At 46.2% G+C, this 26,332-nt stretch overlaps 1 protein-coding gene across 5 annotated transcripts in view; it reads right to left on the bottom strand.

Annotated features, from left to right (window-relative positions):
- The window catches only part of ILK (integrin linked kinase), a 261,691-nt gene that overhangs the window by 164,904 nt on the left and 70,455 nt on the right, over positions 1–26,332 (bottom strand). For 4 of the 5 annotated variants that reach the window (XR_003856806.1, XM_029601903.1, XM_029601904.1 and 1 more), the window contains 2 exons: positions 8,401–8,566; positions 5,905–6,000 (listed from right to left, as the gene is read on the bottom strand). Coding sequence is in view for 4 of the 5 variants with exons in the window: in XM_029601903.1 (XP_029457763.1) it covers positions 5,905–6,000; positions 8,401–8,566 (262 nt within the window). In the remaining variant the exon portion in view is untranslated. Of the gene's footprint in view, positions 1–5,904; positions 6,001–8,400; positions 8,567–18,578; positions 18,696–26,332 lie in introns of all 5 variants that reach the window. The other variant, XM_029601906.1, reaches the window with a different exon arrangement.

Genomic DNA, 26,332 nt, shown 5'->3' with positions numbered 1-26,332 from the left:
AGGGAGGAGGGAAAGCAGTTAAAAGTGTGGCCTCCTGAGGGTCTCATGATTAGATTCCCTGCTTCTGGGTTAACCGTTTAATATTTTACATTCCTAATTTAAACCCCGTGAAAGTGATCTGATGAAGGCAGCACAGTTCTGGAAAGCAAGTTAAGGAGAAATTTCCCTTATCCTGGACACCAGTCCAGGTCATGACAACTCTTTTTTTTTTTCTTTTTTAACTCTGACACTGCAGCCACTACTTTTGGGTGGTGCTCAGCAGCAGGATTCCCGTATCTTTCTGTCAAAGCTTCAGATCAGACTCCAGGTAAACCTAGCTGAACACTGAGAAGAAGCTTTCCTGTAGAAAAGGCAATTAAATTAAATTAAAGGCAATTAAAGGCAAAAACACTGTGGATCCATAAAGTCTAGAGGATGTGAATGAAGAGTGGGTGGCTCACGGGAATGACGGCTACTGCCTGGAGATAATACCCTTATTCAATAAACATGCACACGGTTAATGCGACTCCAACATTGCTCTAAGCTTCAGCGGCAAGAGGAAATGTGGAAAAAGATTTGCATTCACAAAAAAAGTGGGGGAGTAGCTGGCTTGTTAAGGCGGTTACTACCCCAAACCAAATAAGCCTGATACTTCACTTTCAATGCATATCCAGCATAAACTCTCTTCTTCTACGGCAGGGGGGAATGAAGAAAAGTAGATCTATATACAGACAACAACCAACAAGGTCTGAATTATTTAGTCTGGGTAAAACAAATAAGCATGGGTATAGCTTGCTTATTGCGGCGGTTACTACCCCTAACTAATTAAGCTTGATATTTCACTTAGAGGCAGTTCCAACACTGCTCTCTATATTAATGGTGGGGGTGGAAGGGAAAAAAATCAAAAGGTTACTAAGAGCCAAGAGTAACAGATAAGTATGAGGAAAAAAAAAGTGCAAAACTTGCTGGGCAGACTGGATGGGCCGTTTGGTCTTCTTCTGCCGTCATTTCTATGTTTCTATAAATGAATATACCAAAAGCCCAGGGAGACACGCAGGAAATTCAGACTATACAACTCAATAACTGTTCTGTTTAGACACCTCGCTTCCCGGGAGGGTCCCGGACTGGTGCAGCAGAACTAACAGAACGGAAATTAACAGGGAAATTTCTCCTTCTGCTACACCATTCCAGGTCATGACACCTGGGAAGTACCAAAGCATCATCCACCTGCCGGTAGGACCCCTCCCTCTCATGCCAGTACATCCAAATGATAATGCTTTGCAAAGTATGCAGAGTAGACAAGTGGCCGCCCTGCAAATATCAGCCGGACAAATCCGAGGGCTTCAATCGCTTCCTACGACCAAGACTTTGAAGCTGCTTCGTCCTTACGCAAACCCCTGTTAGACCTACAGAACACACTGGTAACAATCCTGCGCACATCTAAACACCTCGGCGATCTAAAATCAGCTCCACCATCTTCCAGGACAAAGGCTGGCAGAGTAACACTCTGATTAATATGACCTTCAGCAGAAAGGATGACACTGGTCTGAAACTCACCAAATCCGCTGCAATTACTAGACAAGACAAAGCCTTAATCACCGAGAGAGCAGATAGCAACCAAGAAATCTGTCTTCACAAACAAATCCTTCAAGGACACCTGCCGCAAGGGCTCAAAGGGAGCCGCTGCCAGCACCCGGACTAAATTTAGGTCACAAGAAAGGATGACAGGCTGTAAAGAAGGCTGCAACCTCTCGACACCCTTCAGAAACCGTGAAATATCTGGAAGCGAGCTGCAATAGATACTCTCCCCCCCCCCTCCTCCCAACAAGCAAGACAGCATGCAATAGCTGCCACCTACACCTTCAAGGAACTCAAAACCAGTCCTTTATCCAGACCTGCCTGAAGGAAGGCCAAAATGCAAGGAACATCTGCTCTGCAAGGAGATATCGATGCAGTCCTGCAAAAATGTTCGAACAGCTGCCAGACCCGAATATAAGCCAGGGAAGTAGACCACTTCCTTGACCTCAACATTGGTGGCAATCACGGAGGAAGAATACCCCTTCTTATGGACTAGGCTCTGCTCAAGAGGTAAGCCATAAGACAAAACAAAGTTGGATCCTCCATGACGACTGGACCCTGCACCAACAGTCCACTTATTATTCCCTAGGAGGTGAAGAGAACTTGAAGACACAGCAGGTCTGTATCCAAGGTCTGCAAGGGAAATCCGGCACCACTAGGGTGAGTTGTTTCCATTCCAGTTCTATCCTTCGCATGAGGATGCCTATAAGTGCCCATGGTGGGAAGGCATAAAGAAGCTCTCCTGCTGGCTAGGGCTGAACAAGAGCATCGATGCCCACTGGACCTAACTCCTTGTAGTGACTAAAAAGTGGTCCACTTCTTTGTTTTGATTCGTCGTCATCAGATCCACTTGCGGACACCGCCAGTGGTGGCAAATCCTGCAAAATGCTGCCTGACTCAATTCCGATTCCCTGGGATCTAGGAGGTTGCAGCTGAGAAGACAGGCCTGTATGTTCTCCTGCCCAGCTATGTGGGATGCAGACAGCATCTGAAGATGCCTCTCCACCGAGCCTCCCTGGCTTCTCATTCCTCCTTCAGAGGACTCGAACGGCCCTCCCCTGAAGCAGAGACAGGAAGTGAAAGAGCTAAATCAATGGTTCTGGCAATGAACCACCTAATCCTGGCAATGAGCCCCCCAACCCAAGAGACTCACTTCTGTCGTTACCGAGATCCATGATGGGTTGGTAGGGCTTACCCCCTGCAATAGATGGGAAAGAACTAGCCACCATTGTGGTGACTCATGCACCTTCTGACTCAGAAGAAGCCGTACTCCATAATCCTGAGACTGCAGAAACCATCACAATAGGAGAGAAGCTTGCAGGGGGAGCATATGGTCCCTGGTCCATGGAACTAAATCCAGGGTCGCAGCCATCAGACTGAGGACCTGTAAGTAGTCCCAGGTGGTCAGAATTGACAACGCCAGAAATGCCTGGACCTGAAGCAGTATCTTGCGCACCCTCTTGGTTGTGAGAGAGACCTGATGTACACTCATGTTGAATAATGCACCCAAGTACTCTAGACTCTTGTGTGAGGTGCAGCAAATTTTTTGAAAAATGTATCATCCAGTAAGTATGCCTTTCTCCAAAGGACTTCTGGTCCTGCTCCCATACAGGGATATGCAAATAGATCCAGGGAACACAAATACTCTCCCTGGTGCTCTGCGGTGAGAAAGGAACGGAGAGTTTCAATGCAGAAACGGAGGACCCATAGACTGTGATTCACTCCCTTGAGATCTGGAATCGGCTGGAAGTAACAGTCCTTTTTCGGTACTATAAAGCAGATTGAGTAACGACCCTGTCCTCAGAGAAGAGGAACCAGCACCACCGCTCAAAGCAGCTGCAACTTTAACAAAGTCTCGTGCACCGCATGCTTCTTGGCCAGAGTGGAACAAGGCGTTATCATGCTGGAGATCCAACACGTAACTGGCCTGAATAATCTCCAGCTCCCATCAATCAGAAATTATGTGAGTCCACTCCCTGTAGAACTCCCATAGGTGATTCCCCATGGGAGTTAAGAGCAAGTGAATCTGTGGAACTTCAGGAGGAGGTCAGACCTGCCCCTGCAAATAGACTCTATGAAAGGATTGCCCATGTCCCTTAGGAACTGAAAAGATCAATGCAGAAGACCCAAAAATCTGCCTGCCCGGACGATATCACCAATAGGCATGAAACTGTCCACACTTCTAAGGGCTCTGTAAAATGACCGGCCCTTGTCTTCAGGAAGGCGTTGAGGCTTTGGCTCCCCAAGGTTCTTTATCAATTGGTCAAGATCCTCCCCAAATGGCAACCTCCCCTAGGTGAGTCTTGGACCAAGCATCCGTCGCCCAACTGCGCAGCCACAGAAGCCGCCTTACAGCAACTGGACAAGGCTACTGACAGGGCCAAGCTTCTCAGCAAATCAAAGTGCATCTGTCAAGAAGGCTGCGGAGGATTCCACCTGAGCACTCTCCTCACTCTCTGGGAGCTGCTGAATCCACCTAAGGAGAGCTATAACCACCAAGGCAGATCAGATAGTACCGTGGTGGCTGAGGGGACAATGAAGCTCCTCAAAGGGGGCTCCATTTTCTTATCTTGCAGATCCTGTAGAGCCTTACACTGGAATGATGGTATGCCTGGTCACTGCCATGAACAGAGCACACACCACCATAACATGAAAAAAACTTCTGCAGCGTGGCTGGGAGAGGATACAGTCGCTGCAGAAATCTGAACCCCCGCAGACCCGACTCTGGGAATTCCCATTCTGCTAACATCATCATCTCAACCTCCGGGTGGAGCGGGAAAGTGGTGATGGTCTTCTGTTTCCTTTTTATGATGGTAGCCCATACTGGGGCTTCCTGCACCTGGGAATCTACCAAAACGCAGACAGGAAATCACCTGTTCTATCAAAGGCCTCTATCACGTCCTTGTGGAAAAGGTGGATAACAGAGTCATCCTCCGGCTCTGAGGGAGACTCCCACTCCTCCAGGGGTACCGAGCCATTTTAGTTCCCGAACTCCTCCTCCTCCCCAGGGTCCTCCCATGAGGGCCCTGGAGCCTCAATGGCTGCTCATGCCTTCTTTACTGGCATCCAAGGAGAAGGTCCAGCCAGAATTGACAAAGGGTCCACCGTGGACTTGGCATCAACCCCAGGCTGAACAAAGGGAAAAATCCCCATGGACCCCCAATAGTGAAGAAATAGTGCCTCCCACAGAGGCACCAGACAGAATGTCTGCAGGAACTAAAATCAGGGGGAGAATTGTATCCCCCACAAGTTTCTACAGCTTCGCCAGAGCCTTTCTCCAAAACTGCAGGAGAATCCAAGATGGTGGATGGCTCCATCACTATCACAGCCGTCTGCATGTCAGGGCTCTCAATGCTCGACGGCTCAAATTCAGAAGGAGACACAGAAGATGCTAAGCCCGCCATGGAGCAGGCCCAAACTTGTTCTCGGGAACTTGCACAGGCCAGAAAGAGCTTCTCTTTCAGCAGCCAAGAGTACTCCACAGGTCTGACACTGGTGTGAGTGACCCTCTCCCTGGATCAGCTCCACCTGCAACACACAGTCAGACCTCCCCCCAGGTGCAGGCATCAGGAACACCAGCACAACTCACCCTCCAACTCGACCTTGAAAATACATAGATCACTCACTCCACAACCAGCGTGGCTCAAGCTACCTTTAACATCTCACTCTCGCGTCTTGCTTGCTTTTTTTTTTTTTTTTTTTTTTTAAACCTTAGCTGCCTCAGCACAATCCCCACCAGCAGAGGAAAGGGGGGGGAGGGAGCACAGCCAAATCTACTCTCAGGAAAAAGGCACAGTCCTCCTTGTTCTTTTCTTTTCTCTTTTTTTTCAATACTCTCTGGTCAGCTCAACCTGACACCCCCGTGGGGCTGGCTCAATGGGCTCGCATTTCTAGAAAAACCAATGCCTAGCCCCTTGGGGTTGGATGCACTGCTGCACCGGTCCAGCCTACCATCTGCTGGAGGCAGAAAAACTGGATTCCTGCTGCTCTACCCCTAAGTAGTGGCTGTGATGTCCCAGAGGAAAAAAAATGTTGTCTGCCTCCATCTGCTGGTTGGGTGGAAACAACCCACTTGTCATGACCTGGACTAGTGTAGCAGAGCGATAAGGAAAATTGGATTAGTTTAATCAAGAAAAAAAGGCTCTCACCTACAACTTACTTGTTGACTTCTATTTCTATGTAGGAAGAATTAGAAATTTGGGAACTTTCAGCTGGGAGGATATTTTCAGTGGCATCACCGCTCATGTTACCCATCAGTGTGAATCGTAGAAAAGATGTTAACATACAGTTAATTCCTTTCCACTCAAAATTTGACATATGGGATTAACGCAGAACTGAAGCTCTCACCTCCGCAACGTCATCCTGACCCCAGAAGCAGGCATAATGGAGGGGAGTGTTTCCGTGTTCATTCACTGCATTAATATCAGATTTGTACTGGATCAGCTGCAAAACAGAACACAGAATGGAAAGCCTTCATCTTTTTATTTATGCATTATCCAATATACATTCAAGAAAATATAAATTTAATTTGTAACTGCAGAGAGAATAGAAATAAGAAAATAAAGGAAAAGGAGAAAAGGAAAAACAAAAACCAATATCTCTGCCCAATCAAGTCCACAAAAAGGAGGAGTTCCAAACACAACCCCAAAAATATACCATTAATAACAGGAAACACGATCTGACTATACAGAAGACTTACTAATTATATTGTATAAGCTACAGACATTATGCGACTACTCGCCAGTTGAACAAGTGGGAATAGATACAGAAGGAGTTTTATCTGACAAAAAGCTTGATAGTTGTTCAGGTAAAAAAAAACAAGTATTATTCTGAAATTTAATTACACATTTGCATGGAAATTTTAACAAACAGAAAGTTCCTATATCAAGCACCTTAGATCTTAATGTCAGAAACTGCCTTCTTTTTAGCTGTGTTGGTCTAGACAAGTCAGGATAAGTACTAATCTTAAGCCCCAAGAAAGTCTCTTGTTGATGACGGAAAAATAACTTTATTATCCATAAGAAAAGAAACAATCAACGTGGAAGGTGTCACAAGGTCCTCCTCCTGAGTAGATTCCAGGACTTGTGTTATGCCCAGGATTGGAGAAACTGGGGAAATAACTTGTAGACAATTTTGCTTTGAAGGTTCCTTCTTGAAAAGAGGAATCTAGTAGGCCCTAGAAATAATAGACAAGGTTTGCTCAGAAATTTTCAAGACCTGATTCATATATCTCCTCCACATATCCTTAGAAGGAACCAATGGATTTTTAGGAAAATTTAAAATACAGAGATGTCTCCATGTATTTGATTCTCTAACTGTTCCATTTTATAAGAAAGTAGATGATTTTCTTTAATAATATTCTGCTGGAGCCCAGACTGACCCTGAATTTCCTTCTTCATAGAGTAGCAAGAAACTCTATTCTCTTCCACAGTCTTTTCAACCAAATCCAGATGCTGTTCCATTTTGTTATAGGAATTAACTAAAGGATTAATTTGAAGTAGCAAGTTCTTATTTAAAGACTGGATTGCTTCCCAAACTGAATCTAAAATAATACAATCTGATCTTACCAGGAGAAATTTCTGAGGATCAGTTGTAACTAGTCCACTCTCCTGTTAACGAGTTCCCTCGTAGCCTGCAGCCTCCTCGGATCCAGCGAGGTTCTCAGTGGGGGTTCACCTCGGATCCACTGTTGCTTGGAGGTACCAGGCTCAGGGTAACATTATCCAGCCTGTCGCCCTGCTCCACACCACAAAGCTGTTCCGCAAGCCTTGCCTCAGCCAGGTTCTCCGGGGCCCTTTGATCAGCCGGGGACAGAGATGTCTGTACTTTCTGAAGGGCAGCGAGTTCTGCTTCCTCTCGCACACCCTGCTGCGAACTTCCTCCTGGCATCCAGTCTTCCCGAAGCAGGTGAGCGTCCATCGGCCCAATAATTTATGTGGGAGGAAATGCAGATGTCAAATCGCGTTATTTGGCGCAGCGTTTCCTCACCAAATGCGGCATATTGAAATTTAGGGGAAAAAAAATCTGACGGAGCTACATCAACTGCAAACCGTCAGGTCGGCCATCTTGGATCCTCCCCCCTACCCGGAAAGCCTTTATCTAATAGACCTCTCTTCCATTTTAGTGCTATTAAAACCAATATCACATCCACAGGCTGTGAAATATCTTACTAAAAACTAATCTCTTATTGTCCAGTCAGCTTCCAGCCCAACTTTACAACTACAGGAAACAAACCATCTTACCCAAATAGAGGCTCTCAGCCTCCGATCAGCCCATCCAACCTACTAACCTCAGGCTGCATAGTATCTTATCCAAGAGTCTCTCAGCTTCTGATCAGCTTGTCCAACCTAACAACCACAGGCTGAGAAGTATCTTATTCAAGAGTCTCTCAGCCTCTGATCAGCCCAGCCATACTAACAACCACAGGCTGTGTAGTATCTTACTTAACCTCTCATATGCTGACTCCCAATGCAACCTAACCAACAAAGCAATGTAATATCTCTTACAGCTCACCAATTAAGCACTAGCAACTGAAAGATATCACCATCAGATTCTATATAACACCAATATCATAGTAAAGACAGTTTCCCAACAACCATCGCTATCAAACACGCAGAAAACAAGGTCAGATATGGACAAGGCCCATCTAGTCTGCCCATTCCTGACAATACTGTAGAGCCTTTCCAATCTCTGGCTTTACCCTCACATCCAAACATCTAAACCATCCTGCCAAACCCACATTTCCAAGGGGGACAACAAAGCATGTCATGGGACACTAGAGGAATATAAACAAGGGGGCACTAGAAGGCATCAGATTAGAGAAAGAAAGGGGAACTCCTTTACCTTCTGTACAATGTCCCTGTGGCCATGGCTGGCAGCTAGATGTAGAGGGGTGTCATCTCCCCTGTTCATCACATTGATTCTAGCTCCTCTCATTATGAGCATATCCACCACGTTTGAGCGACCTTCTCGACATGCCCAATGCAATGGACTGAAGCCATGGTCATCTCTGAAACAGACAGGGAAGTGCAGTTACAAACAAGCTGCATAAGAATATTAGCAATACTATACTGTATCAGACATCAAGCCCAGCATCCTGTCTCCAACAGTGACCAATCCAGAGGATCCCAAAGAAAGCACAGTTGTTTACCTGTAACAGGTGCTCTCATGGGACAGCAGGATGTTAGTCCTCACAGATGGGTGACATCATCAGATGGAGCCTGGCACGGAAAATGTTTGTCAAAGTTTCTAGAAGCTTTGTCTGGCAAACTGAGCATATCCAGCAAGACACTATCTGCGCGTCCATGCGAGGTCCCCCTTCAGTCTCGTATATGAGCAAAAAAAATAAAACAACAAAACGCATGATAACCCACCTCTGCGGGGAAGTGGGCAGGTTTCCTGAGGTCTAACATCCTGCTGTCCTAGGAGAACACCTGTTACAGGTAAGCAACTGCACTTTCTCCTAGGACAAGCAGGATGGTAGTCCTTACAGATGAGTGAATACTAAGATCTAGGCTGTTCCCTCTACAACCCGGACCAATAGGTAGCGAATGAGGTGCCAACAGGCACAAACACAACTGAGGTACTGTTGGGCAGTGGGGAAACAGTCTGGTTTAATCTTCTAGGGGCTTCTGTTAAAAGAGATGGGTTTAAGTCTGGAAGAGATTGAGTAGGACGGATTGGTTGAATCTACTGTCTTGTCAACCATCCTTGTCCAAGCAGTAGTGGGTGGCGAACGTGTGAAGGGAGTTTCACATTGCAGCCCTGCAGTTGTTGGTGACGGGAACCGCCCATAAGTGGATTACCGTCACCATAGCGCCTCCCCCCCACCCCACAGAGTGAGCTGTAGCTCTGCCATCTAGATGCAGCCCTGATTGTGTATAGCAGAATGAGACTGTTAGCCAGTTGGATAAGGTCTGTTTGCCTACTGCAATCCCCCATTCTGTTCTTGTCAAGATATGAACAGTTGGGTGGACTGCCTATGGCCTGAGGAGCGTTCTAAATAGAAGGCCAGAGCCCTTTTGCAATCCAACGTATGTATACACAGGACCACATGATCATGAAAGAACTTTGTGTACGGTGGGTATGTAACCAAGGCCTGAAGCTCGCTTACCCTACGAACCGAAGTAATCGCCAAGGAATAAGACCTTCCAGATGAGGAATTTCAGCTCACAGATGTGCATAGGCTCAAAAGGAGGATGCATGAGTCGCGCCATCACAAACGCTGAGATCCCAGGACACCACAGGGGGCTGCAGAAGAGGCTTTAGCTGAAGCAGGCCCCGCATAAAGCGATCTACTATAGGCTGAGCTGAGATGGGAGTGCCAACGACACCCCAATGGTAAGCACTAACCGCACTCAGATGAACTCCAACAGAGGCGATTTTAATCCGGCCTTGGAAAGGTACCACAAGTAGTCCAAGAATCTTGGAAGTGGGCATATAAATGGATCTAATTCATGCCTTTCACACCAGAGAAACTCTTCCACTTTAACCAGTAAGACTTCCTGGAAGCCACCAGCACCAGGGAGACATTTTACGAGAGGTCCAGGGGCTGAAGGACTAGGCGCTCAACATCCAAGGCCGTCAAGGCCAACGCCCACAGGTTTGGATGGTGCAGAGTGCCCCGAGATTCTGTATTATCCAATCGGGCGCAATCCCCAGGCTCATGGGATCCCTGATCAACAGGTCCTGAAGGAGAGGGAACCAGACCTGCCTGGGCCAGTTGGGTGCCATGAGGATCATGGTCCCCCCAGTCCTGCTGGAGCTTTAGGAGAGTCTTCAGGAGGAGTGGAAGAGGAGGGTACACGTACAGGAGACCCTGCCCCAATGAATGGTGAAGGCGTCAGAGGGTGGACAGTCGTCCGTTCTGAATAGGGAACAAAAATTGTTCACCTTGCAGTTGAATGAGGAGGTGAAGAGGTCCATATCTGGAGTTCCCCACAGACGTAAAATCCGGGCTGCCACCTTTGGGTTCAGAGACTGTTCGTGAGGCTGAAAAAAACAGCTTAGATGGTCTGCCAGCACGTTCAGCATCCCAGGCAGGTATGTCGCTTGCAGAGACATCCCCTGCTACCGAGCCCAGGACCAGATCTGCATGCCTCCTGACAGAGGAGGAACAACCCCGTGCCTCCCTGCTTGTTGATGTACCACATCACTACCTGATTATCTGTTCGAATCAGGACCGCATTTTGGGACAAGCAGTCTCAGAATGCCCAGAGAACGTAACAAATTGCCCGAAGCTCCAAGAAGTTTATCTGGCATAGAGTTTCCTGAGCGGTCCAGTGACCCTGTGTGTGGAGGTTGTACACATGGGCCTCCCCAAGCCCTGAGGAGAGGCATCAGTAGTAAGTACTACTTGAGACAGGGTAGCTGGAAGGAGATCTTCTGCTCCAGATTGGAAAGGTTCTCCCGCCAGACAGAGACAAGGGCCTCGAGGTCCTGGGATGCCTACTGCCATTGCGACCACAACGTCCCCTGCGCATGCAGAGGTGGGCTAATAGGATAACATGGACAGAGGCTGCCATGTGGTCCAACAAGCAAAACAGCAGATGGGCATTACGCACAGACTGTTGCACACCAAGGTTGCCAGCGAGGATAGGGCAGGAACACTTTTGCCTGAGTCATGTCCAGCCTGACTCCTATGAAGTCAAGCTGAGGGGACGGACATAGGTGGGACATCGGGTAGTCGATAACAAAACCCAGAGATTGCGGTGCCTGCATTGTCAAGGTCAAAGCGCTCAGTGCTCCCATGTAGGAATCGCTTTTGACCAGCCAGTCGTCTAAATAAGGAAAAACATGCACTGCATGGCATCTGAGATGTGCCGCCACCACTGCCAGGCACTTGGTGAAGACATGAGGGGCTGAGGCCAAACCAAATGGCAGCACTCTGTACTGGCAGTGAGCCTGCCCCACCTCAAAGCAAAGATACTTCCTATGTCTGGGGAAGATGGCAATGTGGGCATAGGCATCCTTGAGGTCGATGGAGCAGAGCCAGTCCCCTTTTCTGGAGTAGGGGGGATCAGAGTGCCCAGAGAAACCATTTTGAACTTCTTTTTTCAGAGGAATTTGTTCAACGCCCTGAAATTGAGAGGTCTCTTTGGTATCAGGAAATACCTTGAATAAAATCCTCGACCCTGCTGATGACGGAGAATGGGTTCTACCACTCTTGCCATCAGGAGGGTGCTGATTTCTGTCACAAATATGCCCTGCTGAACCCCACTATGGACAGGGGGGAAAGTCCTTTGGGATTTCTCTGAAATTTAGTCGATACTCCTGACGAATTATTGTGAGGACCCATCAGTCTGAAATGATGATCGACCAGAGATAGGCAAAGCAAAGGAGTCTACCTCCCAATGGAAGATAGAGTGTCAGGGGTAAGATGCTCTGACTCATGCTCCGCTTCCAGTCAAAACCCCTGTTGAGGGGCCAGCTGGGGACTAGAGTTCGCTGCTGATGGGAGCATGCAAGTACGGGAGGCGGGGGGATAATACTTCCGTTGCCAATAGAAAGACTTCCTGGAACTTGGTCGGGAAATTTCCTGACAGAGGACGGCAGGATCGAAGCACTAGCTGTTGAAGGGTTTCATGGTGATCCTTCAATTGAGCTACCGCATCCCTGACCTTGTCCCCAAAAAGATTCTCCCCTGTAAAGAGGTCAGACAACTTCTCCTGGACCTCTGGCCGAAAGTCAGAATCATGGGGCCAGGCCATCCGACAAGCACCGATGGCTACGGTGGCCACCCTGGCTGCTGTTTCAAAGACATTGTAGGTGGATCTCACCTCGTGTTTTCTAGATTCAAGACCCTGTTGTGTGATAGCGGAGAATGATTCCTGCTGTTGCTGTGGCAGGCATTCTGCAAGTTCCTGGACCTGCTTCCACAGGTTTGGGTTGTATTGGGTCATATACAACTGATAGGAGGAGATACGGGTGATGAGCATGGTGCCCAGAAAGACCTTCCTACCCAAGGCATCTAGCTCCCTATGTTCTCGTCCCGGAGGGGCGGAGGCATGGGTGCGGGAGCATTTGGCTTTTTTGAAAGCCAACTCCACTACCACAGACTGGTGAAGGAGACGGCGTCTTTCAAAACCCAAGGCCTGCTGTACCAGGTAGGCAGCGTCTGCCTTCCTATTTACTGGAGAAATGGATATTGGGTGCTCCCACATCCGAAGGAGAATATCCTTAAAAATGTCATGGATAGGAACAGCCACTATCTCCTTCGGGGCATCGACAAATTGGAGGACTTCCAACATTTTATGTTGTGCATCCTCCTCCTTGAGGAACTGGAAGGGGATAGCCTTAGCCATAGCCCTTACAAAACCTGTGAAGGAGAGGGCCTCTGGGGGAGACCGATGCCTTTCCTCCCATGGTCAAGGTTCCGAAAGAGGGTAGTCAGAGACCTCAGAGAAAGACTCTGAAGAGTCATCTCCCCATGGATCATATGGACCCTCTTCCTCAATTAGGTCCCTGTGGGGCCTGCGTGGGAGAGGCCTGTGCAGATCCCCAGACCTGAGCACCAAGGGTCTCGAAGGCACTGAGGGAACCGATGGCCCCAATAGGCACCGGAGGCTGGATGGCCCGGGTAAAGGCTCGGGGAACTGAGGCTTCGGGATCACAGCACCAGACGGTGCCTGGTGCGTGTCTTCCTCCTCGGAGGACCGAATGATGGGGATCGCTCCCAAGGAGAGTATCAGTGGCCACTGGGGAACAGAAGGTCCCTCAGGCACCGGTTGCATTGGAAGGGCGCCAAGTAGGGCATCCAGATGCTCGAGCAGGGACGCCAAGATAGATGGTGTGGGCTCCGGCACCAGTATGGAGGCCAGTGGTGGGGACAATTCAATGCTCCATAGAGCTTGGAGCACCACACTCTGCGGTCCAACTCCTCCTGGAAGGCCTGTTATCGATGGGGAACATCTGGGACTCCCGGGTCTGTCAGAGGATAGGGCTTCCTCACCATGGAGTCGCTTCAGTGGCGGCATGGCAGTCGCCAATGCTGCACTGAAACCAGCGCCGTGTGTCGATGGTGACCGGAATCAGTGTTTCCGGGATCTCCCACAATACTTGGCCTGGTCTTTCCCTGGTGCCAAGGAGGCTGAGGATCCCGATGTTCAAGAGCAGTGACACCATGAAGGAGGTGTCACCATCCCTTTGTTCCTTGGATGATGCCGCCAGGGGTGCAGAGAGAGATATCGTATCAAGTGGTTCCCCTCGACCCTCGGGTGTCGATGACTCCAACGTGGGCGTAGATGGAGCAGACTTCTTGGAACCAAAAAGTTTCTCCATTTTATCGATAGAGCACGACGGCCCTTGGGGGCCATCTGGTCACACAGTTGACACCCTCGGATGTCGTGCGAGGCCCCTAGACAGAGAATACAAACCTCATGCGGATCTGTGATAGACATGGTCCACGGGCACTGGGGTTACCGATGAAAACTGGACGCCACCATGAAAAAGTAGCCAGTGAGCGATCGATGACCAGGGGCTACCGAGAAGCGACATGCCTGGAATCGACTGCAGAGAAGGGAGAAAAATTAACCTACTGCGCCAAAGTAGGTACACCGTCTGGAGAAGGGGGACCCGACATTTAAACAGGAGGAAAAAATTGTTAAAATTAAATAAGAAAAAACACTTATGAAGCTCAGTTCCAAAACCGTGAGGCAACTACACCGCGGAAAGATAGTGGCATACTGAGCATGCTCAGTGTGACAGTCAAAGCTTCTAGAAACTTTGACAAAAGTTTTCCGTGCTGGGCTTCATCTGATGATGTCACCCATCAGGAATATATCCAATCCTTCTTCCTCACAACCAGGGATAAGCAGGGGCTAATAATGTCATTTCATTTATTAGCATTTATCAATTGCTTTCCAGATAAAAATCATCCATAGCAAAGTACAAAAAAAAAGAACAATCAAAAACAAAACAATAATGGTTTATGGACTTCACCTTCAGGAACTTGTCTAAGCTCTTTTAAAACCAGCTATACTAACTGCTTTCACCACATCCTCTGGAGCAAATTCTACCATTTAATTGTGTGATGAGTGAAAAACAACTCTCTGATTTGTTTTGAATGTGCTACTATTAGCTTCATGGAGTGTCCTCTAAGCCTAGAACTATATAAAGTGTAAATAGCTGCTCCTTATTTACCTGTTCCATCCATTCAAGATTTTATAGACTTCTATCATATCTCCTCTCAGCCCTCTCTTCTCCAAATCATGAGTAGGGTGAGATGGGTAAATAAAGGACCCATCCCTAAGCTCTTTAGCCTTTCCTCATATGGGAGCCATTCCAACCCTTTCATCATTTTGGTCTCCCTTCTCAGTAACTTTTCTAGGTCCACAATATCTTTTTTTGAGATGTGGCGACCAGAACTGCACATATTCTATTTGGTTTTTGACCACCACCACCACCACCATGCACCAGCTTGAGGTTTTCAAAAAATCCTCTCTCTGGGTGGCGACACCAAGTATGGAATCCAGCATCATATACCTACAGCTTGGATTATTCTTCCCTGCACGCATCACTTTGCACTTGCCCACATTAAATTTCACACTTATTTAGATGCCCACCCCCTCAGTCTTGCAAGGTCCTCTTGCAATTCCTCACAATTTGCTTGTGATCTAACAACTTTGGAAATGTTATATCTGTGAATTTGATCGCCTCACTTATCACTCTCTTCCCCATATCATTTAGAAGTAAATTAAAAAGCAGTGGTCCCAGTACAGATTTCTGGGTCACTCCACATTAGACCTTTCTCTACTGAAAAAAATAACTATTAAGTCCTACTCTTTTTCCTGTCTTTTAATCAATTGCCTCCTATCCCATGGAAATCCAAATACACTATACCCAACAGCTCACCCTTGTCAACATGTTTAACGCTTAAAAAAAAAAATCTAACAAATTTGTAAGGCAAGACTTACATTTGCTAAATCCATGTTTACGCTTGAGGGAATTCTGAACAACTGCATAGCGTAGAATTCCCCTCCTGTGCAGAATTTTCCTATTTTGCACAGAATTTGGCTGCAGATAAGTGAGCAAGCCAAACAATACCTGCATCTAAGACCATCCGGACCACAGACAGGCACGTTTCAGCATTGGCTGTGGGGGTGGGAGGAGGGACAGCCCCTGCAGCCCAGCTTAGGCTGCACAGGTGAGAGGCAGGCCACATCGTGTCATACAGCCGAAAGGAGGCAGCACTGGCGTCAGCCGTGCAGGCTGTAACAGTCAGCCCATGTAACAGTCAGCCCATGTAACAGTCAGCCCATGCAGCCCGGCAGACAGTATTAGCATTGGCCGCGCAGAGAAAAGGCAGGCTACATCATTTGTCCTGCCTAGAGGGAGGAAGGTGAAGAATGAGAGTGGCTTGGATGGAGGTAATAGGGTGAGGGAGAGAGGGGGTCAGATGTAGGAGAAGAGAAAACAGAGGCAGGCATGGAGTCAGAATAAGCATGGAGACGAGAGGGAGCAAGTAAGGGTATGGAGGATGTTGGGCCTGGAGGAGATCAAGCCTCAGGGAAGAGAGAGCAGGTGCAGAGAGATTAGAGAGTGTCAGGCTAGGAGGTAGATTGCAGGGGAGAAGAGGGCTGGGAGGGGTAGAGAGAGTGGAAGGGATACTTTTACAGTGCACTCCTAATGCACTTTGCATCTTTGGGTATAACATTTTAAATTAATTACAGAAACATTAATACTGAGTGTGATGCATATTGTGTTATGACCAATATAAAGTGTGCAGAACTGCGTGGAATTCCCCCAGGAGTATCTGCTGGCCCTGCCCCAGGGCAGACACCGATCCAGGGCTGCCTTGGTTTTAAGAGGCGTTTCTGCAGTTCTCTAGCCTTTGGACCCTGTCAGATGTTATTTACATCAAAACCCACTTCAGTTATGTGCTTTAATCAGATTTAGCACTGGAAGTACCTGGAGTGCATACTGACTGTAAAGCTATCCCCTAAGCTAAAAGGAAAGTACTCATCTGTATTTTTATTTTAATTATCGGATTTATATTCTTTCAGCCACTTCAAAGCAGATTACATTCAGGGACTGGAGGTTATTTTGTTATTGCATTCTCCAGCTATATAGTTTAATTCTCTAATGTATTCATGACTACTGTGCAATATAAAAGTTAACCTGGTTAACATTTTTGTTTATAAAGTCTGAACAAAACTCCGTGCAATCTGCAGCGTCTCTGTTCGGCTGGCTCCCATTCAGCTGATGCCTCTGCAGAGCCAGAGACCAGGAAAGCAGGAGATTCAGAGACTGCTGCTCCTCTCTCCTTGTCCAGACTTCCTGCCGGCAGTAGCTCTCCTGTTACAGCTTCCCAGAATGTCTCGCATATATTGCAAGTGCTTCATTTTAGTTTGCCTATATATAGCTCGTGTGATCAGCGCTGGATGAGGCGTTATTGTATCTCTATGGTTCCGATGTGTGCAGGGCTGTACTCCGACAGTGCTGAGCAAGATGTTATTTATATAGTGCTATAAAATCAGACCAAAAGATGCACTTTAAAAAGAAAATAGAGTTCTCTACCCCTAATTCTGTACTAGAAGACCTGCTGCGTGGAATCTGTACCCTACCAATGAAATCTGTCACTGTATGGGAGGACTGCAGGTAGCCAAATATAACACCAGTCTTTAAAAAGGGCTCCAGGGCGGGCGGTACTGTAAGAACAGAAAGAGCCAGCATGGATTCAGCAAAGGGAAATCACATCTTACTAATCCATTGAAATTCTCGGACAGTAAAAATCATGAGTGGGGTGGGATGGGTAAATAAAGGACAATTATTTACCCTTTCAAATAATCCTATTTTATTTATTTAGTTATTTTATTTTTCTATACCGATGTTGGATTTGACATATCACACCGGTTTACATACAACAGGATGTCTAAGGCAAGCCTTATAATGACATGATACAGTATAACAGATTAACTAAGTTCGTATAACTTGCTAACACAAAATGACCAGCAGATTCAAAACAAATTGCAGAAAGTGCACAATCAAGCTGAGGAATTTGATGCCAGAGGCCGATGCATTAAGGTGCAATGGGCAGAGCGCAGTTTCACCTGCAGTTGTGCTTAGGGTCCTAGCATAGAAATCCCACGTTGGTGAAGGCATTAACTATTACCCCCGATGCAGAAAAGCGCGTTGGCTTAACCCAGATTTCCTCAGCGCTGGAGGAAGCTTTCCAGCACTGGTGATTGTCAAGGGGCAGAAGTTGGATCTGTAGCTGGAATTTATGTTTTCCGTGCGCACAACCCTGGGAGGGGAGCTGCCTTTTCCTTTGCCGCCTCTGTGGGCTGAAGGCGGAGAGCAGATTACAGTCCGTGCAAGTAATGTGACAGCTGTGGAGGCAGCAGCACCACCCCAGCCGGCCTCCTGGAAAGCCACGGACAGGGGGCTGAAACTGTCAGAAGCTCTGCATGTGGCTCTCCTGCCTCATTGTGTACTAGGCTTGAACCACTTAAACCTTCGAGTTAAGAGTCCCTTTGAAGTCATTAACTTGTGATTTTCTACATTAGACATGAAACAAAAGGCTGAGCGCCCGATTTAATGCTGGTTTGTGCCCACATTAACAAACTGCACTGACTTTTGGCTCAGTTTAAACACATGCTTCATTACATCAGTCCCTTGGCAGGGTTTAAGAGAGGACTGGACAAGTTTCTGAAGAAAAAGTCCATAAATAATTATTATCCCAGGAGAGAGCACCAGGGCATGGCTGCAGTCCGCGATGTGAGCCTCCCTGGCCACTCTCAGGGACAGGATGCTGGGCTCAGGCGACCCTTGCTCGGACTCTGCATGGTACTTCCTATGTTCTCCTGGCATGGCAGGGTTTAAAAAGCCCATTAGTGGCCAGGAAGGCTTGGAGATAGCCACTACTTATCTCTGGGAGTGAGTACTGTTTGGGATCTGGACTGGCCACCAGGGGACCAGGGACCTCAAGTCTGACCCAGCATGGTACGTCTTGTTTCAAGGAAAGCAGTATAAGACTATAACAAATGAACAAAGATATAACGCGATGCAGGAAGTAGGATTACCGTAAATGGTGAGTTTCCCCAGCAGAGGGAGGTAAATAGTGGATTGCCCCACTGATCTATTTAACTTATTCATAACTGATCTGGAAACGGGGGCAACGAGTGAAGTGATCACATTTCCTGATAATACAAAAACGTTCAAGTAGTTAAATTATCAGATATGATAGTAGGAATATTCAAATCAATAATACTTTTAAATCCACTCCCCAACACGGGACTATGCATCAGGTTTCATCATTTGAAATGCTATTTTATACGTTCACTCTTCGTGCCATTGTATAGTGTAAAATACCATTTCAAATCAAGAAACCTGATGCAGACATCCGAAACACAGTCTCATGTCAGGGAATTGATTCTTTCAGACAAGAGATAAGTCGTTTTACTTGCTAAAGAAAGAATATTAAAAAATGGACACTAGCCTATGATTAACTGTAAGGCAACGAAAGTGATATAATACCGGGAGTGCCTAATATGAGGCCACGTTAGATGCTTACAATTAACATTAAGAATTAAGAGTATTGTTCAAGTAGTTAAAACAGACGGGGACTGTGAAGAATTGCAGATTGGGGTACTGGGCATCTAAATTACAGATGAGTTTAATGTGGACATGTGCAAAGTGATGCACATCAGGAAAAATAATCCCAACTACAGGCACATGATGCTGGGATCCGTGTTAGGAGTCACCACCCAGAGGTCCTTGTGGACAATCCATTGTAACCTTCAGCAGTCAAATAAGCAAACAGAATGTTGGGAATTATTAGGAAGGGAATGGTGAATAAAACGGAAAATGTCATAATGCCTCTATATCGCTCCATGGTGAGAACGCACCTTGAATTCTGGTCGCCACATCTCAAAAAATATATAATTGCGATGGAGAAGGTACAGAGAAGGGCAACCAAAATGATAAAAGGGAATGGAACAGCTCCCCTATGAGGAAAGCCTGAAGAGGTTAGGGCTGTTCAGTTTGGAGAAGAGATGGCTGAGGGGGGATATGATAGAGGTCTTTAAAATCATGAGAGGTCTAGAACGGGTAGATGTGAATCGGTTATTTACTCTTTCGGATAGTAGAAAGACTAGGGGGGACTCCATGAAGTTAGCATGGGGCACATTTAAAACTAATCGGAGAAAATTCTTTTTCACTCAACACACAAACTCGAATTTGTTATCAGGGGATGTGGTTAGTGCAGTTAGTGCAGCTGGGTTTAAAAAAGATTTGGATAAGTCCATTAACTGCTATTAATCAAGGTGACTTAGAAAATAGCCACTGCTATTACTAGCATCAGTAGTATGGGATAGTCTTAGTTTTTGGATACTTGCCAGGTACTTATAGCCTGGATTGACCACTGTTGGAAACAGGATGTTGGGCTTGATGGACCCTTGGTCTGACCCAGTATGGCATTTTCTTATGTTTCTTATGGAGCTTAGAGGGGGATATGTTAGAGGTTTGTAAAATCCTGAGTGGGGTAGAACAGTTATTTACTATTTCCAATAGTATCAGGACTAGGGGACAGTTCCAGAAATTAACAATAGCAGATTAAAGCAAATTTAAGAAAGTGTTTTTTTAGGCAATGAACAATTAAATTATGGAATTTTTTCCCAAGAATGGACAAGTTTCTGGAGGACAAGTGCATTAACAACCATTAGCAAGAAAGACTACAGAAGGCTACCTCTTACGTTTCAGAGTGAACAAAAGGCAACTGCTCTCAGCAATAGGATCTGTTGAGCGTTTCCAAGAGACCTTGACTGGCCACGGCCAGAGGGAAAATGTTGGCCTCAGTGAACCTCTGGTGGCATTCCTGCTTTTTTTTGTTTTTTAATTAGTTGAAACAAAAACTACTGCACTGTACAAACAACAATAGACGTTTCACAAGAATATTACAAGAGAACGGTTTACATGCAGGGCAACTAACCGGAAAGAGGGAACTTCCTGGAACAAGAGATGTGGCTTTCATTATCTGCAAAGCAATTCCGTCTGAACTTAAAAATGTGGATATCATCGTTCCAGAGGAGAACTCCTTACACTGAGGAGTAAAGCTGTGGCAATGAGACCAGAGAGATAGGGATATCCCGGCCCCAGAGAGAGAAATCTTTACACTCAGTAGTAAAGCTGGGGTCCCTGTGACATCAGAGAGATGGGGGTATAGCAAAACTGCTTACCTTGTAATAGGTGTTATCCCAGGACAGCAGGATGTAGTCCTCACATATGGGGGACGTCACCGACGGAGCCCGAACGCGGGAAATCTGTCAAAGTTTCTATAAACTTTTGACTGGCAGCCTGAGGCTACTGAGCATGCCCGGCATGCCATGATATTCCCTGCCACAGGGGTCTCACTCCAGTCTCGTATGTAGCAATAAGCTTTAGCAAAAATAAAATAATAAAACGTATGGGACCCAACTCCGCGGGGTGGCGGGTGGGTTCTGTGAGGACTACATCCTGCTGTCCTGGGATAATACCTATTACAAGGTAAGCAATTTTGTTTATCCCAGGACAAGCAGGAAGCTAGTCCTCCCATTATGGGTGATTAGCAAGCTAGAGGCTGAGTCATTTTGTAGTGGACCAACACTGAAATACTGTTGGAAAAAGTGAGGCAGCCTAAATCACAGCAGGTAGGATGTAGAAGGAGTTGGGATTATGGTGGAAACAAGTTCTTTAAGACAGATTGTCCGTAGGCTGAATCCTGTCATCCTTCTTTTTCCAAACAGTAATGAGCTGCAAAGGTGTGAAGAGAACTCCATGTTGCTGCTTTACATATGTCAAGGATTGGCACCGAACGATAAGTGTGCTACTGAGGTTGACATTGCCCGGACTGCATGAGCCGTTACTCGCCCTTGGAGAGGAAGGCCTGCTCTTTCATAGCAGAACTCTATACAATCTGCAAGCCAGAATGGGATCTTAATGTAGTGCTAACAAGACTCATGCGTTCTCCCTTTGAACCCATGGATTCCTGCGATATTAAATTTCTTACATGAAAATCTCTCTTCCTAATAGCCATTACATCTGCTAGAAGAGTTAGTGAGTTAGAAGCACTTGTCACATACTCACGCTATACAAGATTCCTACATGGCAGAGTGGTACTGCATACACACCCAAAATTCCTTCCCAAGGTAGTTAAGGATTTCCATTTGACTCAGTCCATAGTCTTGCCCACATTCTTCCCAAGACCTCACTTTCACTAAGGTGAGAGGGCTTTGCACACCTTGGACTGTAAACGTGCACTTGCATATTACTTAGACCGCACTGCAGTCCATAGCAAATCCACTCAACTTTTTGTCTCTTTTGATCCAAACAAACCAGGTAAAGCCACTGCTTTACCTGGTTTGTTTGGATCAAAAGAGACAAAAAGTTGAGTGGATTTGCTATGGACTGCAGTGCGGTCTAAGTAATATGCAAGTGCACGTTTACAGTCCAAGGTGTGCAAAGCCCTCTCACCTTAGTGAAAGTGAGGTCTTGGGAAGAATGTGGGCAAGACTATGGACTGAGTCAAATGGAAATCCTTAACTACCTTGGGAAGGAATTTTGGGTGTGTATGCAGTACCACTCTGCCATGTAGGAATCTTGTATAGCGTGAGTATGTGACAAGTGCTTCTAACTCACTAACTCTTCTAGCAGATGTAATGGCTATTAGGAAGAGAGATTTTCATGTAAGAAATTTAATATCGCAGGAATCCATGGGTTCAAAGGGAGAACGCATGAGTCTTGTTAGCACTACATTAAGATCCCATTCTGTGACTGGTGGCCGTAACGGGGGTTTAAGGCGAGTTAAACCTCTCATAAATCTACTGACAAGGGGTTGCACTGATATTGGTGAATCCCCAATCGTATGATGGAAAGCTGAGATAGCACTTAGATGTACTCTTACTGATGAGGTTTGGAGACCAGAGTCTGAAAGGTGCCAGAGATAGTCTAAGAAAGACGTAGTGGGGCAGAAAAAGGGGTCAATACTTTTATGTACGCACCACGTTGTGAATCTTTTCCACTTTGAACTACAGTTTTTTCGTGTGGAAGGTTTATGTGAAGCTACAAGCACTTGAGAGACATTAGTTGAAAGATTGAGTGGTTGTAAGATTAAACTTTCAATATCCAAGCTGTTAGAGATAGGGATTGAAGGTTGGGATGGCATAACCTACCCTGATCTTGAGTTATGAGAGTGGGAGCTGTACCCAGGCAAATCGGTTCCCTGATCGAGAGATCCAGAAGCGTGGGGAACCACATTTGTCAAGGCCAATGCGGGACTATGAGTATCATGGACCCTTTGTCCTGTTGTAGCTTCACTAGAGTCTTGGTTATTAGCGGTATCGGGGGATACGCGTATAGAAGACCTGAGTTCCAGGGGCGAGCAAAGGTGTCCCTGGCCAATTGATTTCTCTGCATGTACAGGGAGCAAAAGTTGTCCACTTTGTGATTCAGTTCGGATGCAAAGAGGTCTATTGTTGGTTGACCCCAACATTGAAATATCCTGGTTGCCACTAAGGGATCCAGGGACTACTCGTGAAGTTGGAATTGCTGACTGAGATGGTCTGCCAGTATGTTGTGAATGCCCGCTGGATGGCCTGGAGAAACATGGAATGTGTCAGGGCCCAGTCCCAAATCTGTGCGGCTTCTTGACACAGGAGATACGAGCCTGTACCTCCCTGTTTGTTCAGGTACCACATGGCAACTGTGTTGTCCATTTGTATCAGACCAGTCTTGTGTGCTTTGAGTTTTGTACCTTGAGTTTGGAGATTGTCTGTGTGAGCTCCCCAACCTAAGGTGGATGCATCTGTAGTTAAAGTGACTTGTGGAACCGGTTTATTTATTTTTATTTATTATTTTTATATACCGACATTCGATCTAAGATATCAGATCGGAATCCAGGTACTGTAGGTATTTCCCTATCCCCAGAGGGCTTACAATCTTTGTACCTGAGGCAATGGAGGGTAAAGTGACTTGCCCAAGGTCACAAGGAGCAAAAGTGGGACTCGAATCCTGGTCTCCTGGTTCGTAGCCCACTGCTCTAACCACTAGGCTATTCCTCCCTGTTGGAAAGGTAGGCCTTTGCGCAAGAAGTATAAAAAAACAATAAATAAATAAAGTTGTTCTTGTTTGCCCACCAGAGGAGAGAAGAACATAGTTGGTGGGTTATTTGAACTGGAGAGGACATTGGTTGAATGGCTTGTATCCACTGTGATCTTAATGTCCATTGGGTTATTCTCATGGCTAACCTGGCCATAGGAGTGACATGAACTGTGGAGGCCATGTGGCCGAGTAAAGTTAGAAACTGATGTGCTGAGGAGACAAATAAGGGAGTTAAATTTATTTTGAGATTTCCTTGTCGTTGTATCTTGCTTTGTGGTGATACTAAGTATGTATTTAATGATCCAATGCAACTTCGTGCTTATTTGGATTCTTCTTCATGATTCTAAAATCCTCCTAAAGGAATGTTGAAATATAGAAAGTTGAGGTTACAGGTCAGATATATTTGATATAACAATTTTTCTTAAATGTATCTATTTTTTTCTTATTCTTGGTCTCCCTCATTTCCTTTGAGATGAATCAATGTGTGCATAACCAGATATTGTTAAAAGGATATTCTTTGGGAAATTTTCTTTTCTTTGAAACATATGTCTGTTTGCTATCTGGATTATATGCAATTACATTGTAGATGTTCCTGTTAAAATATTAAAATGCAGTAAAATATAAATTAAAAAAAAAAAGAAACTGATGTGCTGTCGCCTGGTTCTTTAAGCGCAGAGAGTTTGCTAAGGAGGAGAGTGTCTCCGCCCGGTCTTCCGGGAGTAACGTTCTTGACATTATGGTGTTCAACTCTGCTCCAATGAATTGTAGCAGACGCGATGGGAGGAAGTGGGATTTTTGATAGCTGATTAGAAATCCCAATGAGTGGAGCAGATTGATTGTGCGCCTGAGAGAAGCGAGAGCTCCTTGCTGTGATTGGTTTCTGATGAGCCAGTCGTCTAGGTAAGGACAAATGTTTACACAGTCCTTGTGCAAATGAGCCGCTGCTACTGCTAGGCACTTTGTGAATACTCGGGGTGCTGAGGCAAGTCCGAATGGCAGAACTCTGTATTGGTAATGCTGATGACCCACCAGGAAATGCAGGAACTTGCGATGAGGGGGGAATATTGGAATGTGAGCGTAAGCATCTTGCAGATCCAGAGAACAGAGCCAGGCTCCTGCTTGAAGAAGAGGAAGCATGGTGCCTAAGGAAACCATTCTGAACTTCTCTTTCCGTAAAAATTTGTTGAGATTTTGGAGGTCTAAGATGGGACGTAGGCCTCCTGTTTTCTTTGGAATGAGGTCAGGGAACTGGTTCCACGGCCCTGGCTCTCAGAAGGGTGGATAAATTCTGCTTGCAGAAGAGTGATATGATCCTTGTGTATCCAAAGAGACTGTGGCGGGAAGTCTTTTGGTACTGTGAGAAAATTGAGTTGGTAACCTTTTGTTATAATTGATAGTTCCCATTGATCTGTTGTGATATTTGACCAATGGGTGTGAAAGAGAGAGAGTCGACCTCCCACTGGTATGGTTGGTTTGGGGTTGGTGAAGTGGCTGCTGTCCTCTGGCTGTTTTTCAAATGCCTGATGCTGGGCCTGTTTGAGGGGGAGGCTGAGGCCTAGAAGCCCTCTGTTATCTAGTCTGCGATCTTTGTAGTGGTCTTGATGCTCTACCGTGGGGTGCTGGCAAATAGTACCTATGTGGCCTAAGGTAGGGTTTTCTGGTATCCTTTCATGTCATGCGGCGTGAGGCAGATGATATATCTTGTGCTATTGCTGATAGTTGACGCAGAGTTTCAGAGTGTTCTTTGAGTTGGGCTACTGCGTCTTGAACTCTTGTTCCAAAGAGGTTATCGCCCACACAAGGTAAATCTACCAGCTTTTCTTGGACTTCAGGCCTGAGGTCTGAAGCCTTGAGCCAGGCCCAACGACGTGCACCGATACCAGTTGCTGCTACTCTTGAAGAGGTTTCAAAACTGTCATAGGCAGCATGGACCTCATGCTTGCTGCTTCCAAACCTTTGTGGATAATGTCATTAGCTAAGCCCTGATATTGTTGAGGCAGAGTCTCAGCCAATTGTTGCATCTGCTTCCAGAGGATGCGCTGATATTGCATCATATAAAGTTGATATGACGCTATTCTGGAAGTAAGGATTGAGCCTTGAAAAACTTTCCTGCCCAGAGTATCCAAGAACTTTTGATCTTTTCCTGGTGGAGTCGATGAATGAGGCTGTACTCTCTGATTTTTTCTGAGCCGATTCCACCACCACGGATTGATGTGTAAGTTGGGCTCTCTGATAGCCGAGGATGTGCTGCACCAAATAGGTGGTATCCATCCTTCTATTTACCGGTGGAACTGAGCATGGGTGTTCCCATAATCTGTGCTGTAGTTCTACCAGGACCTCATGTATTGGAATAGCTAATACTTCCTTAAGAGGGTCTACAAACTGAAAACCTCTATGGTCTGTTGTCTGGTATCCTCTTCAGACACTAGTTTAAATGGAATAGTATCAGCCATTTCTTTTACAAAAGTGGTAAAAGACATGTTTCTCTGGGGGTGACTTTTTTCTGTCCTCAGGAGGGGAAGATTCAGACATGAAGTCCTCTGAAGATGTGTCGGTGTCTCTATCTTCCCAAGAGTCTGATGGAGTATGTTTTGGAGGAGAAACTTGAGGAGGTTTCGATGGCATCAAAGGTTTTTGTGGTGAAAAGAATGGCATCGATGGAGAAGCTGGAATTCTTGGTCAGGAGAGTCCGGAGGGTCCC

The sequence above is a fragment of the Rhinatrema bivittatum genome, chromosome 5 (assembly GCF_901001135.1).
Source record: "Rhinatrema bivittatum chromosome 5, aRhiBiv1.1, whole genome shotgun sequence".
Lineage (NCBI taxonomy): Eukaryota > Metazoa > Chordata > Amphibia > Gymnophiona > Rhinatrematidae > Rhinatrema > Rhinatrema bivittatum.
Note: the sequence above shows the minus strand (reverse complement) of the source record. Positions and strands in the feature narration are given on the sequence as shown.